The sequence below is a fragment of the Embiotoca jacksoni genome, unplaced genomic scaffold, assembly GCF_022577435.1.
Source record: "Embiotoca jacksoni isolate LCO1_2020_lvr unplaced genomic scaffold, fEmbJac1.0.p SCAF_9, whole genome shotgun sequence".
Taxonomy (NCBI): domain Eukaryota; kingdom Metazoa; phylum Chordata; class Actinopteri; family Embiotocidae; genus Embiotoca; species Embiotoca jacksoni.
The window spans coordinates 7782561-7799014 of NW_027185447.1; the positions used below are offsets into that span (position 1 = coordinate 7782561).

General features: G+C 39.9%; 1 protein-coding gene across 3 annotated transcripts in view; it reads left to right on the forward strand.

The window, feature by feature from the left end:
• Nucleotides 1–920: 920 nt before the first annotated feature.
• phactr3a (phosphatase and actin regulator 3a) overlaps nucleotides 921–16454 on the forward strand; it is a 38030-nt gene continuing 22496 nt past the window's right edge. For 2 of the 3 annotated variants that reach the window (XM_069140430.1, XM_069140431.1), the window contains exon 1: nucleotides 921–1212. In XM_069140430.1, coding sequence (XP_068996531.1) covers nucleotides 1110–1212 — 103 coding nt within the window. In that variant the 5' untranslated portion in view covers nucleotides 921–1109. The remainder of the gene's footprint in view (nucleotides 1213–16454) is intronic. The other variant, XM_069140428.1, reaches the window with a different exon arrangement.

Here is a 16454-nt window from a genome sequence, read left to right on the forward strand (position 1 = left end):
TTTGGTGCGTCATACGTTGAATTAGCCAATAGGCAGCGTCCAAATGTAGTCCAGCGGCACTGACGTTAAACTGCTTTGTTTTAAGCAAAATATTTTCTTTCTTTTTTTTTTTACTCATAAATGCCAATTTAGAAGGAATTTCTACTTAATTTAAGCAAAGACTGCAAAAATAATGATATTCTATTACATTTTAAAGGTCAAAGCAGCATATTTTTTTTTAATGATGTTAGATGCACTGCATGGATTCTGGATGTGAGGTTTTTACATAGACTATATTGTTTTTGTGTGTGATAATGTTGTAGCTATATTAATTGAAAATAAAAAATATCAACAAATAAGTGCATTCGTCGTAAATACGGGCATTAATTTTAAATAGCTTATAATGTGCATTATACAAACCTGAAGCATATTTTTTAATCCATAACATCTCTTTTCCATATATTCTTATCTTAATATAATTTATAATTTATATAATATAAATGGACACACACACACACACACACACACACACACACACACACACACACACACACACACACACACACATATATATATATATGAATATATATAGATATAGCATAGTATAGTATAGTATAGTATAGTATAGTATAATAACTATAGTCAAGCGTATCGACCCTGAATAAATGGTGCGACGGGAACGAAAGGATTTGTGTTACTGGTGCGTTTCCCAAAGACATAAAACATATAAATATTTCAAGAAGTTTCCTATATGTAGGGTATTTATTCATATGTGCAGCATGTTAGTTGGTGTGCTGAATATTTGGTCGTGTTGTTGGACAGGGATGGGCATCATCAACCCGTTGGCATCATCGAGGGCATATCACCCCTCCCACATCCACACATCATCTCGAGCCCAGACACACACTCACACTCACTCACACACACACACACACACACACACACACACACACACACACACACACACACACACACGGAATTTCAGCTCAGCCATGGCTCCCTGGTAGATGCTCAAAGCGGCTGTTGTCAGAGCGAATTAAATCTACACTCGCTCGCTGCTTTCCTCCTGACCTTGCCTGCCTCCGGTTGGGTTTTCAATATTTTATTCAGGATTCCTGTGCTGTCTCCCCATGGCTACATCGGATGGACTAGACGGCTGTCTGCAACGAGGCAGATCTCAAAGTGACCCGAACATACTCACCGAACCGGGCATCGATTTGGCTCACGGCACAGGTAAGACAGACGTGTCATTGTCTCTGTATTTTATTTGCTATAAGTGTGTGTTTATGATGGCGCTTCTTTTGCGATGCAAAGATCCCTGCTTGCCCAGTGGGACGTCTGAACACCGAGGGATAATTAGCGCATATGCTTCCAACATTGGATGGAGACTATTGACTGTAACACTGAATCGCGGGGTTGCAAATTGAAAATTAATGTGCCATATCAGCGTCTATGAATAACTGCATTCCCCCACCAGATTTGCGCCTCGTGAAGACACATGTAGCCCTTTGGGTTGACGTGGAGGCAATAATCCGCGTGTAGGCCGTTTAATATGATATCACCGTGTGTAACTTTTACTGTGTCTTTTGCCTTCAACGCATTCATTTAGCATCGCAAATTCCGCATGCATGTGTGGTCCCGGTTAAAAGCATTTGTTGTCACCGTTAGCAGCTGTTATTAGGGAGACACATGGGTTTTTAGCTTGACGTTTTGTGATGCGCTGCGTTTTAAAAAAGGCACATGCACATCTTATCGTATAAGCCTATAGAGCTCTGTGCCTGCCGTATTGACAGCACTGACACCCCCCCCCCCCCCCCCTACTGAACCGATCACTGTTGAGATCAATGACCACCCGTCCACGTGATGCAGGCTATAGGTGGAAATACCCTCAGTTCAGCACAGTTCCTTGTACTCACAAGGACTTGATTCAGACAGCTCACGGATCCTGCAGGTGTGCTTTCCAACATGGAGCCCTCGTTTGTAGCTCCGTGGTCTGCCAGTCATCTCTGTGCATATGAAATGGGCTAATGAATTGATCTTTCATTAATAACAGAACACCAGGGAGCAGTCGTTTTCTGCACTTCTCTGATGAGCTTCCTGCAGATAACGTGAGTCTTGCTGTGTTAGCTGTGAGCTTCTCACTCCTGAATTATGACTTCAGTGAAAGTGTGCTTGGATTTTTACGTAAGTGGGGCTATTTATGGTCATATTGTGTGGGCTTGGAAAGAGTCATTGCTTACTCCCACACATGGCGAGTTTTACGCACATGAAGAATGCTCGAGTGAATGATTCAGAAAATTGTCGTTCACCTTTCAACTCTTCTCTAATGAGACTTTTCTCATCTCTGAAATATCACCTGTCTGCACTCTGCAACTGGCCATGGCACATTTTAAATGGACCCATGCTGAACTCGGCCCTCCCCAGGATGATTTAATTCGCACATAGGTGGATGTGATGTTGTCACACTGGGTCTTTGACACACCTGAATAAACAACACAGCAGTTTTGCAGATCAGCCATGCTGGTGATGAGAGCTAAAGCTGCTAGGGAGCACCGAACATCAGCCTCTAACACTGTAATACCCACAATACATTACTGTACAAGACGTGAGCATACTATACAAATGAAAGACGGAGTAAATACTAGCGTCACTCCGAGGACAATGTCAGCGTCTGGTGACCCAAAGTACACAACATCACCCACCCCCCTCCTCCTCTGTGTGGATCATCACTGCTGTAACGTCTGGGGCACCAGTCTTTGCCAAAGGATTACTTTGGCAAAGATGGCCTTTTTTCTCCCAATACAGTGGCCCTTGCAGCTGCAGAGGCTGACTGTGTATTCAGCCTCTTACTCAACACTGGGGAGTAGAGTCAATAGAGACAACAGTTACTGCTGACCATCTCGGAGAATTAGAGCAATGTTTTCTCTTGAATGAGGGTGCCATAATCGTACAACAGGAGCTGCAGAGTCTCAGAGAAGGACAAGTCAATGTTGGTCTCAGTCCAAGTGTCCAGTAATCCAAACCTACTTTTTATTAAGTGTGAGGAATAACACGTGTTTCAGTTTGACTCTGATGATATTTACTCTTATTCTGGAATTGAGGCATCCTCCTTGATTTGCAGATGTACAACTATATTTCAGAGTTGTTTGGAACATAAGTTTGGTAACAGGAGCGGTAATATAAAAACTTGTTTAGTCAGTTCATTTAGACAATGGCCCCTTAGATTCCCCTGCTAATAAAATGTCACTTTCACTCAAAGTTCCACTTTGTCATTGCAGAGTGTCGGCCAAGGTAATGGTGTGGAGAGGACACCTTGATGCTTTGCGGACAGAGAGCTTGTCCAGGCAGGCCTGTGGCTTCATTCCATAAAGTAATTTCTCTGTCCTACAGAAAGATGCACACAGCGAGAAGAGCACTGGTGATGAGCACTAGAAGTTTGGAAAGCATTGGATTAGATACATTTCAGGACAAGTACACAGGGAATATCCACTCTATTTCAGTATACATATAAATGGTATAAATATATCAAATATGGTGCAGATACGGCTGTAATTTAAAACTATTTCCATCTGTTTTCTGGTTAAATTATTCATAATTTAGAATAGAATGTCAAAAAATGTAAAAAAAAATAAAGAAAATGCCCAAAAGCCAAAGTGGATGTCTTTAGCTTTCCTGCTTGATTTGACCAATAGTCGAAAACCCAAAAATATTCCGTTTCAAAAGTAATAAAACACATAAAAACAGCCTACATCCTCCTTGAGATGTGAGAACTAGAAAATGTTTGGCTCTGTAAATAAAAAGATAAGAGAAATAAATGATTAAAGTTGTTGTAAATACATTTTCTGTTGACCAACTATTTCATTAATTTAATTCATAAGCTCTAGATGCAACTGATCAGCTACTCCTTTGATGAAAACTCATGCATGACACACAAAAAAAAATACGATAACAATTCATCAAGAAAATCACATTTCACCTGCCGCCCGACTTGTCCTCCCTCTTGTAGTCAAAGAGCTGTCATTTTGTTTGAAACTACTCCGGCATGGTGGATCTTTACTCTCATGTCGATTTAAGCCCACAAACAGTTGGACTCACTTTGCCCAGTTACAGGACAGTGTTGAACCACGGGCGCCCGCTGATCTGTTGTTTTTTTTTAAGGGCTCATCCTCCTCCCCTGCTCTCACTGATACCAGATAATCCTCTCACATCTGACATCAGAAGAATCTCTGAGGACTGCAGGTATAAGTGGAGCCCCCATAATGAACAAGGAGGTTTATCAAACCTTGTGAAAGCTGATATTGGGATGTGACGATGACTCACCCCAAACCAGAGCAATGTCTTGAGCATAATTCCTCTCTATACTTAGGCCTTGATGGGTAAATATGGTAAATTCTGAGTCAGCTCTTCTTATATAATGTGCTCCCCATTCAACAAGGATTTGTTGTACGTAATAATGTACACAAAATGGTATTACTACCACAGGAATTTCTTATGTAACAATGATTTAAAGCCCAGTTTTGGATTTGAAATGATTTGCTGTAGAATAAAACAAAAACAAATGTCATTCATACGTACTGAATGAACCAACGCAACTTTAAAAGACTTTCTTGTCTGGTAAATCTTGCTTCTGTCAACACCCAGTCTCTGCTCTGCCTACCAAAACACAGAGAATCTGAATTATGAAACCATGTCAACCTTTTCAGGTGAAAAGGAAGGTTAAAGGTGAACAACATAGAGTAGTTAGAGGTTTGACTGCAGACCTCAGCTGAAGGAGAGCAGCTGAACAAGTGAGAAACATTTTCACAAGAAGAATCTTAATACCAACCTGGTGATGACAGGTAGCGAATTTAAGGAATCTTTTTTGTCCATCTTGTAGTGAGGCAGTCAAATACTCAAGAGTGTAGAAGAGGGAGATAAAGAAAAGTTGGAAGCGAAGTATTTGCTGTGGACGTTCACTGCTGTTGTGATATAAATAGATGCATCACATTACTTAGCCATCCGTCCAATTCATCCATCCATCCGTCTTTATGCTAAGCTAAAGATTAAAAACAGGGGTGAACAGCCTGCCAGTTTGAAGGAATTAAAATTCATCAACATCCACCTCTTAGCATCTCTAAAGCTCATTTATCAACTCATTGCATCTCATTTATTGTGTAAATTGGACAAATTGCAGTGGTTTATATGCTGAGCTTCTTGGTTTTCCTCGTGTTTCCAGTCTTTGTGCTGACCAAAATTAACCAGTTGCTGGAGGTAACTTTTTATTTATGCAGACTTGACGATGGTAACAATGTTCTCCTCTAACATGAGACCAACAAAGGAATTAAATGTGTTTTTCAAAATGTTTAAAAATACAACATTTTATGAAAAAAAAAACAGGCGTTCATTGTGGTTTGATGCCATTAAGGCACCTTAATTCTGTCTGTCTGCCAGTCAATCACTTTCTCTGAATGACTGTTAACTTCTTCAGCAGGCTAGAGAAAGGATGAGTTTGCTGTGTTCAGCAACTCCGAAGGAGCAGCAGTGACCGAGAAGTGAGACTTTTTTAAGTCTAAAAAAGTTGAAATAAGTGAGAAACCAGAAAATAATACCTCTATTACAGGTCCACTCTGTTTAGCCAGTTATTACTATTACTAACTACTACACTTTCCATTAACTGTTTCATTACCATGGGAAGTGTTATGGGGACAATTTTGAATCAAACAAAATGCATTAAAACCTACATCGCCACCAACTCTGGAAAATTGTGATAGGCATTGACCTATTTTCCAGGAAACTAAGCTGCAGATGAACTAATAATGAACATAGTGGATTAGTGTAACCCCAATTCACACATTGAACTTTGTGGCTTCCTGTTTGTCCTTATAAGTCCCCATGTGATGCAACCTTTGCAGGTGAGCATTTGTATACTTGGGTTCTCTGATTTTGAGTTGTTCTTTGAGGAGAATACATGAAGCTACGTGTACACTTATGGATGACAGACAAGAACAAACTCACAGTATCTGGATAGACAGTAGAAACATGCTGTAGAAGTTTTGGTCTCCAGAAAAAACACCTGCACCTCCATCAAGCCCAGCCTAATTAAGTCCTCACTTCCTGTTTTCAGTGGTGGAGCTGTAATTCAAGTTAGAGTCACGACTCATTCATCACGATCAGCCTTAAGGGACTGTGAGTCAGTCAAGGCCACCTGTTAGTAGTAACCACTGGAGAGCTATTCATTCAGGTCCACACGGAGGCCAAGAAGAAATACTCAGCCATCTCGAGAGGAGCTTCCTGGTTGCCTAACGAAATATCTGCCATATTCATAGAAAAATACATTGAGCACAACAAAAATAAATACATCAGGTTGTTACCTGAGAAAGCATGAACATATCCCTCAAAATTTAAACAATAAAGTATTCTGACAAGTCTTGATTATCAAAATTAATGGATCATGTCCATCGTTAATGAGATGAACTGCTCGCTCTGCTACTGGCACTTGTGTGAACATAATCATAACTGATTTTTTACATAAACCGTAAATGACCTTGGAACAAGTTAGTTAAAAGCAACTGCAAGCTCTCAAAGACGAGTGAAGTGAGCTCAGAGAAAAGGTCAAGCATCATTTGTTTGCCTAAAGATGGCCATTCTATAAAAAGACTTCCATCCTCCACAGTTTTACTGTCAAAGTGATTAACAATGGAAAACACTGCACAAGCACACCCAGAAAGACCTGCAGTAGATTGGAAATCAAGACAATGTGAGAGAAACAGAAACAGAGATTGCTCTAGAAATCAAAAAGCGTTACCAGATCTCAGCTCGTTGGCCATCATGGGTACAGACGGAGAGTAACATAGAGGAAACCATCATGAGCTCAAAGAATAAGTCAGCCAGAATAAAATTTTTAAAAGAACATGCACAGAGAGACAGCAGCTTTTTAATACGTGTTACTTTCGGATGAATCTTAATTCAACCTACATAAATCTGATGGCGAAAAGGTTGTGTGGATAAAGCCAAGGGAAATAGTCTAAGCATACTGCATTGAGGGTACAGTAAAGATTGGAAGTGGGCACGTCAAAGTCTCGACGACTTTTGTTTCAGTGGTAAAGCACAACATCCACCTGTTGAAAGACTATTTTGCCCGGGAGAAATTTAAAGTCTTGGATCGCCCTCCCACAGCTCTGGCCTAAATCCCATACGTTCCAATGGTATGTAATGGAGAAAAAAAATGTGAGCTTGTCTAGGTGGGAATGAACTGAAAGCTTTGCTGCTGAAACATGGAGGCAGGAAAACTATTTCACTCCTAGACGTTGTAAAACAGTTCTACCAAATATTAAAACACTCTGATCTACAATAAAGCCACTATTGAGTCCCTAACTACTTCAAACAGTTTTTCTATGGTTTTATTATCAAAACCCAACAAACATATTTCTGTGGAATATTTAGCTTGACAAGTGTGGTTGTGTTGTATTTCTTTACATTAAATGTCTTTTATTTTAATGTAATGCAATGGAATTCATAGATTTTTAGGTGTCCAGACAACTTTTGTGGGCCAGTGTATCTGTCGGTCCATGACCACAAGCATAGGTTAATTCAGTCATTCAGTAGTGTGGCTGGTGAATTATATGAAATAAAAGGCTCTGTCACAGCACTTTCTGAGCTGTTTTATACTGGAATATATTCATACAGATGGGTGACACATTGAAGAAAAATTCTGAATAAATGAGGTGAAAAACACAATGAGGCAGATACCCCTATTCAGGACAGAAGGCGTTACTGGATGGTTTGATGGAAATGATGCGAACCATATGCTGTGGCCTTCACAGTTGTGAGATTTCAACAGCTGAGCACTAACTTTAAAGTATCATGGAGAGTTTGAGGGAATATATTTAAGAATAATGGTGTTCAGCATTCCTGTAGAGTTCTTAAAGAATCTATGGAAAGAAGCATTGAAGTAGTTTTTACTTTTTTTATGTCACTTTTGTTAGTTTCCGATCTATAGATTTGATTTAATTAAATCTGTGTTCATGAAATGTTCAAGAATTGTGAAAAATTCACATCAGTCTTCAGATTCCTTTTTTTTTTTTTTACCAGCAAATAGTCTATATCTGAAAAATATTCATTTGAAATTATATAAAATCAAGAAAAGCAGAAAATTGTTAAATCCAGAAGGTATTTTTGTTTAATAGGGGCACCTATCTTTTCTTTAATTGCTGATTAACTATTGGTTGATCAATTAATGAATCAATTACCTCCACCTGGTATTTGTCACTATATCACTCAGCACTATCCCTTCATGAATCTTGAAGTTTGTTTGTCATTGTGTCTTGTGAGTATAAAAATCGATGGCGACGAATCAAATGATTATTACACTAGTAGGATACAGAACAAAGCATAAATATAACTAATTCATCACATACTTGTTTTTTCCCCTCTAAACAAAATGAGGCCACAAAAAAAAAAAACTGTGTTAGTGCTTAAATACAAAATTTCATTCATCCTGTAACATAACTGAATGTACAGTACTGTACTGTCACACTGTGGATCCACAACTACTGAGCGGTGAATGGGGATAGGCTGCATCTGGACGCCTTGTTGAGTTCTGTTCTCTGTGGATTCCTTCACTGTCTTTCAGTCGCCCATGGAAATGGGGCAGGAAAATGATTCCAACAACACAAGTCCTACATCATGCCTGCTCCCTTGCGAATGCGGCAGCAGATTAGGCTTTTGAAAATGTTTGAGCCATGTGTTGCTGCGGCTGTTGTTTGTGTGCCTTACATGGTGTCTGTCTGGTTTTTGGCAAGTGCATCCATGTATGCATTCATCTGCGGAAGGACTGTCAGGTTTGTTCAGATTTAAAGTCGCAAACTCGCAGTCAAGAACGGGCGAGAAACGAGACAGTCAGACAGTTGAACAGACAGCCCTCGGAGAACAGAGCCGAGCAGCCTTGCACACCTGTCAGAGACCCCAGTGTAAAGGCTGCATGTAATGGAGCTACTTAGTCTCTAAAGACCGAGGTTAAATGGAGTTCAGGAAGTTGCATGCGCTATGTTGTGAAGGGTAAAGAGCTGAGAGAGGAAGCTCCTCTGGGCATTGAGTCTGTGAAACAGTGGAGACACATTTTGCAGGAGAGCAGGAAAAAGGAGCCGGAGAGGGAAGGACAGGAGACCAAATTAGTGAGGCACAGAGGAAATGGAGGAGAGGGGAACAGAGAGAGGAGAAAACGAGATGAGGAGGCGGCAGCTTTTATTCAGAGAAAGCCAAGATGTTATCCAAATTACAAACTGGCCACCGTGAGATGATGGATAGTCTGTAGGAGACCAGGAGCAGGAGGAAGTGGCTGGTCTGATTTGGAAAGCCTCTGAAGGAGCTCCAGTACTGGTTCAGTTTTCCATCAATCTTACGTAAAGTGATTGAGTTTAACCAAGAACGCTGAATCTCCCTTTTTGCTTGATCTTCACCTGACTGATTTTTTCCTCAATCATTTTCTTCTTTTCCTCTCATTGCTTATCGGATGGTATGTTTTACCCAATTACTTGTATTGAACTCTTCCTTTCAGGCAGCCGTTCATGCCAACATCCATAGAAATGAACTTGCGGAGACTTGAATCCTGCTCGAGACAGCTCAATCCTCACAGTGGACACTTAATACAATGTATTGAGTGCAGTTAGTTATTTGTGAGTAGGTGCTGCTCTTGAAATTCTTCTTTGTCAGTGAGTTCAGTCGAACTCTGACATCAAAAATCAAATTTCAGACTGAATAGGTTTTACATCCTGTTTTAAGGATGGCAGAAATTTAAACCTGATGAAAGGCAAACAAGGAGTAAACACAAACAACTGTATGTTGCATTGTCTTGACAGCTAATTCATATTTTGTATTACTTAGTTACTGTTTTTTTAACCACCCTTTTGTTTAATAAATGATTAAGCAGTTATACCATTTTTGTAGATTAGTCTTCTACTGATCGACTCACTGATGCATTGAACTTCTTTCCTAAAAGTGTGGAAGGTTAAGAAAGAAAAATTCTTCATGATTTGAAAAATAGTGAATCGTAATTCATAACATGTATGTGAGTTCTAATCAATATGATACATGCAAGAACATTAATTGTTGTCCTTTATACCGTGATGACAATCTGTTTTCACCTTCTCCATTTGAATGCTCCTATAGTTGTAAAACTTTTAAAGGAACATTTCACCAATTTTTCACATTCGGTTTACTCGTCATGAGAACAAATCAGATTAAGACTTTGGACGATGATGAATTTGTAGTGATGTCATTAGAAGAGGGTCTGCAGAATACAGAAAGCCTTGGTTACAAACTGGGGACATCAGGACACTATGAAAGATGTTTTCAGGTGGAATAATGGCGAATGTGCAGTTTGGAGCTTTGCCCATGACAATGAATCAAGGTGAGCATATCTTGGCCTCTGATCATCAATTCAACCATTTGTTTTTAAATGTGTCACTCACACCTCCCTTAACGTTGTGCAGGTGAATTATTCAACTGTTGGGTTTCCCCTAACGCATTATCCCCATCTCTTCCTCTTTCAGTCACAGACACCCATAAATTGATGTATTGTACCGAGTTGCATCTGCTCATAGTCTCAGTGTTCCTTTCCTAACAAATCTGCTAGTCTGATATAGATGAAGAGGCGAGTCGTAAGCTCTGTCAGTGATACACACTCCTGTCTGGGACCTAGAAACATAGGAGACAGGCAGAAAGGAGGCAAAGATAAAGGAGGGAATGAGAGAGTGAAAAAGATGAACACCAGGCAGATAAAGCTCATGTTGCTAAGTTAGGTGAGATACGATGTTATGGCAGGGTGACAAACTTTGAGCCACTATAGAGTCAAAGGAAAGTGATGTAAGGCCTTTTGTAGTCTGTCTGATAGCCACTTACAGTACAGTGTTATTGAACAACTCTGCCAGGGTCTCTCAGGAGATGGTAAATTAAATACATTGCCAGATCAAATAACTGTACTTGAAGGAATACAGTCATAAAAAAAAATGAATCGAAGCTTTTCATTATGTTGCCTGACTGGCTGTGTGCGAGTTTAAAAGAGGAAAGGGAGTGAGTCTCAATTCACTTTACTGTGCACTGGTACACAGGTTACTCCATTTTCAATTTTTTTTTGAAATAGTTTTTTTTTGTTTTATATATCAAGCCAAATACAACAGCAGTTAGATCCTTAGCCAGTTTTGGTCACCGATCAATTAATGGACCTTTATACAAAGAAACAATAGCTTGACACATGTAAGGCACAAATTAGTAATATAATATAAATGCCATAACAAACCTAATGTAAGGGACATGATCAGGGCTCCACACATTTATGGCCCATTTCAAGTTCTGTGGATGAGATGTTTCACACACTGATCCATTTATTATGTCTGTCTAAAGGAGCAGTAACTTCGGGTTTAAGAATCAGCACTTTGCACAATCACTGACTGTCACCGTACTGTCCGGTTTAAAGATGCGGCAAAGCCCATTTCTGTTTCTCAGCCCATAATGACATTTATTTTTCTCATTATATCTGGCCAATAGTCCTAAAATTTTCATTTTATATTTAATTAAAACGAAAATTAGCAGTGTTGGTTTACAAGTTATAGCTTATGTAGCATCAACATTTTTCAAATCACTAACTGATGAATTTACACACAACTAATGTTGGTTTAGACCAAATAATTAATGAATTAGTTAATTGACAAAAATTATATTTGAAATATTGACAGTTAATCAATAGTTTCAACAATTCATGATCAACTGATTAATCAAAAGTGTAACCAGCAAATTAATCAATAATGAAAAAAAACAAACATTTGTGGACAGCGCATTTTGATATCGAGAGTGTCAATTGCAGACACGGCCTTCGATTTGTGAGCGCAACACAGTGAATAATTTTCACACTAAGAACTCAAACAGTCAAACAATATGGTGGAAGAGAAATAAAGTGCTTTAAGTTACAAATCGGGAGCGATTAAGGACTTGAGTCTTAGATGTATTATAGCAGAGTGAGTTTCAGCACCATGGACAGAGCCAGTCTTTGCATTGCAGCAGGCTGCTGAACCGAGCAGAGCCGTGTTCTGAGTACTGATCAGTATGTCCTGGATCACAGATGCCTCATCTCAACTGGGCCCTTGATCTGCTGGGAAAGAGGCCCAGATATATATATATATATTTTTTTTTTTTCAGCAGTGACACATTAATGAGGAAAGTACATTGTGCAGATCCAGGCACAAATTCCATTTAATTTAATCATCCCATACATCTATGTAAGCCAAAAGCTCAAATCCAATCCCATTAAAACTACTACCAGAACTGTCGCCAGGCCAGTACAGAGTTGCTTATTATCGATGGCTGAGTGGCTTCTAGCACTTTCTCAATCAACACGGATTCATCATATGGCCCACACCTGTTCAGCTACCTGATAATGTCTTTTACATGACAGCAGTGTCCCTGTGGCACAGAGCAGCTGCAGTGAGGCCTGTGTGATCACACAAGTGAAATGTGTTTCAGTAACTGGACAAAATCTCTTGTAGACAGTTTGCCTGTCTGCCTGCCTGCTGTCTGCCCCACACAGCTCTCACAACAGATTTCACTGTAAGACCAATTCATTCAGCTCCAACCAGACCAAAACAGAAACATTTTGTTCTTTTTATATCATTTTCAGACGAGCTACAGAAGCTAGTTGTCATATGGTGCTTTTGACTGAGTTGGATGTATAAAACCAAAACATTACTTCATGAAATCTTGTCTAGAACCACGGAAGAGCAGACATTTTCATTATAACATATTTCATACCTACATCTGCCTATCAAACTCACAGGGAGCGTATTTGTCTGACCTCATGTCCCCGATATGTTTTCCATGATATGCATGATATGGCTATTGACATGGTTATTACATGGATTAATCACTAACACAACCATGCATGTAGCCTCTGGCCTATTTAAACATATCCATATGTCTATGACAAATGAGGTTACTGGACATTTAGCGCACTGACTCGTGTCTGTTCAGTCTGGCGTCACAAAAGGAACTGTTAGACCGCTGTTCATCCATGACCCTTCATCACCTATTGGAGATCTAGAACGTGGGAGGAATGCAGCTTTTCGGACAAGAACATGGTGATAAATATCGTGCTATTTTTTAACTCAGTTTTGCAATTCCTTTGAGGAGCTGCAGCGTTGCACACACTACTATACAGTACACTGTGGCTCCCTGTTCTTGGTACTGCTCGGTCTGTTACATCAACTGGTTGTTAAGAGGCCCTAACCATCCCACTCTTGCATTGCAGCACACTTGAGGGAATCCAGATGCGAGTGTCATCCTCGCTGTGAGAACTTGTTTGGAAATTACTGTGCTAACAGTGGTGAATTGTGTGCACCTCCCATTGTCTCTCCTGCTTGGAGACTACAGCATGTTGTGCTGTCCTCCCTGCGGAGTGATGGGAGCCTGGTGGAAATGAGCTATCAGCTTCTGTATCAACTGCAGACACAAAATCCTACACAGATACTCAAGTATTCACACATTGTGGATGCAATGAATATTTACTCTCACGTGCTCTCCCTCCCTCATGAACACACTCAGTATGCTTTATGTACATTTTTCAGGCCTTGACCCACATCAGTGGAAATAAAATGAATAAATTACACACCATCTGACTCTGCAACTGGAGTTGATAACCAGCCTTGATAGCCGTGGTCCTCACAGACCCACAGCTAAACTCGCTCAGGGTTGAAACTGTGACTTTTTTGTTTCTGTGAAAATCTTTAAAAACAAATCGCTCCGTTAATCAACACTAAAAGTGTAGTTTTATTATTAAATCTCTGTGAAGAGGCAAATCTTTTGCAAGCAGCACTTTTGAAGAAAAAAAAGGAGCTGAATAAGTCAATATGAATCTTTCAGTTTATTAGATTAATGAGATAGATTGCAGGAACAGCCCGAGGTACAAAGGGTGGACCAAGACTTCCATTACCTGATTGGAGGGAGCTTTCTGATGGAATAGGAGAAGATTTTGGAAGTTTTGGGAACGTAGCCCATAACTTAACTCTGGACTGGAAGTCTTCTTGGACACACTCAGGGTCTCCCTCTTCTTCTGGAGATGGTTGGGACAGCAGGTTGGAATGACGTCTTCGGAGGCTCCACCTATTGTGTGGGTGACAGGAAAAGCACTTTTAGCAGGAACATTCTCAGCCCACTGGGCGGATGTGATGGCTGCAGCGAGGCTTTCATAGTTGGTCAAAGATAGTCCATCTTTTTTTGGTTGAAATGCAGAGGCGTGTCTGTGTGTAAATGTATTGTGTGTATGTGCTTGTGTGTCTGAGTATTATCATTCACATTTTGTGTGGTTTTGTATAAGCAGTGTTACTCATTGCTAACATTCATGGTCAACATTTAAAGACTGCAAATGTTCACGAGTATTCAACAATTCTTAAACCTGGTTTGCGTAAGAGTTGGTTTGTTGTTTGCTTGTGTCTTGATGAAGGACATTAGGTGACTTTTTGAGTATTAAACTCTTGGTAATAAAATAAATATGGAGGTTTTATCACCATTAGTGGAGGCAATATGTTTTCGGCTTGTCTGTTCATCTGTGATACAATTTTACACAAATGTCTAATTGGATAAAATGACAAAGTGGTAACATTTTATATCCAAAAGGTCAAAGGCCAATTTCACTGTGACATCACAATGTTCTGCAAAAACGCTTTTCTGGACATTATTAAGCACCACAACTCAGAAACAGAAGGAGAGATTGTGATCACAATTTACTGTTGGTCAGGTACTGAATTAGTGACACTGATCTTGGGTTGAAACTGGTGATTGTAAAAATCTTCTGTGCTGTTGGACTGAAGATGTGTGTGAAACATTTAGAATTTGTAGAATTTGTGTAAACAACACAATGTAACTCCAAGTCAGTCACACTTCTGGGAAATCAACCTGTCCAGTTAGAAAGCAACACTGGTTGTGAATCAATTTCACCTACTGTTGTGCAAATGGAACAGACAACAGGTGGAAATGAGGCAATTATCAAGACAACCCCTATAAAGGAACGGTTCTGCAGGTGGTGACCACAGACCATTTCTCTGTCCTCGTCCTTTCTGGCTGATTTTTGGTCACTTTTGCATTTTGCCAGTGCCCTCACCACTAGAGGTAGCATGAGGCGGTGTGTACAACCCACAGACGTTGCTCAGGTAGTGCAGCTCATCCAGGATGGCACATCAATGCACGCTGTGGCAAGAAGGTTTGCTGTGTCTGTCAGCACAGTGTCAAGAGATCCGGGTCTGGGAGGAGATCCCTCGGGAGAACATCCGTCGTCTCATCAGGAGCATGCCCAGGCGTTGTAGGGAGTGCATACAGGCACGTGGAGGCCACACACACTACTGAGCCTCATTTTGACTTGTCTTGAGGAATTTCCACAGTAGTTGGATCAGCCTGTGATCTGATTTTTCCACTTTTATTTTGAGTATGATTCTGAATCCAGCCCTCCATGGGATAATGATTTCCATTTCCATTGATCATTCTTATGTTATTTTGTTCTCAACACATTCCACTATGTAATGAACAAAGATTTTCAACTGGAATATTTCATTCATTGAGATCTAGGATGTGTTGTTTAAGTGTTCCCTTTATTTTTTTGAGCAGTGTATATTATATGAGTTGGGACAGACATGGCTGTAAACTGCAACTTGACTTTTTGCCATAGGCGTACATCTGCGAGGCGGTAATTCTATTTTTCCAGACTTAAACTTTGATTGTTTAGTCATGAATATAGTTGTGGATTACAATGTAATGTGTAAAATGTGTAGAAAAGTACTTACAAATTAAGCTGTTAAGGGAAATTTAAAAAAAAGACAGAAGATATTTCATCAACTTCACTTGTAAGATGAATATTTGAGATATTGTTTTTATATTTGAGCCTTAAAGTTCACCCATCATTTACTCTAAGTCAAATAAAGATGTTTTGCTGTAGTTGTTGTTTTATTGAAGTATTGCAGTGATGTAGTATTTCACTAAAGTTGGCATTCCCGTGAATGACAAGCAAGTGATTTTATTTTGAAAGCTCTGCCATAGAGCAAAGCGTTAGGTATCCTGACTGAGTCAAGCTTAAAAACACTTTAAAACAGTTTATCACTGACACTTCAAAACACTGTCTGTTAGGTTTTCTGTGAAAGACTTACTGCTAACTGCAGCTGATATTTCAGCACCTCCCGGCAATCCCTACCAAAATATAATGAGTTTGTCCTCGTCCTAACATCTGTCTGCCCAACACGGCTCATGAAACTCTAAACAGTGAAGGAGCCTTTCATCAGAAACTACAACTGAACTAAGTTCTCAGTCTTCCTTGTTGATGCGGCGGCTTACAAGCAAAGCCACCCACTAGTTTTTATTCTCAACACTAACATATGGTAATAAACAAGGGCCTCGGGCATTTCCCATTGGCTGCTGCTCTCCCTGACATCATTCCACTCTCTTGATGCCAGTAGCCCACACGC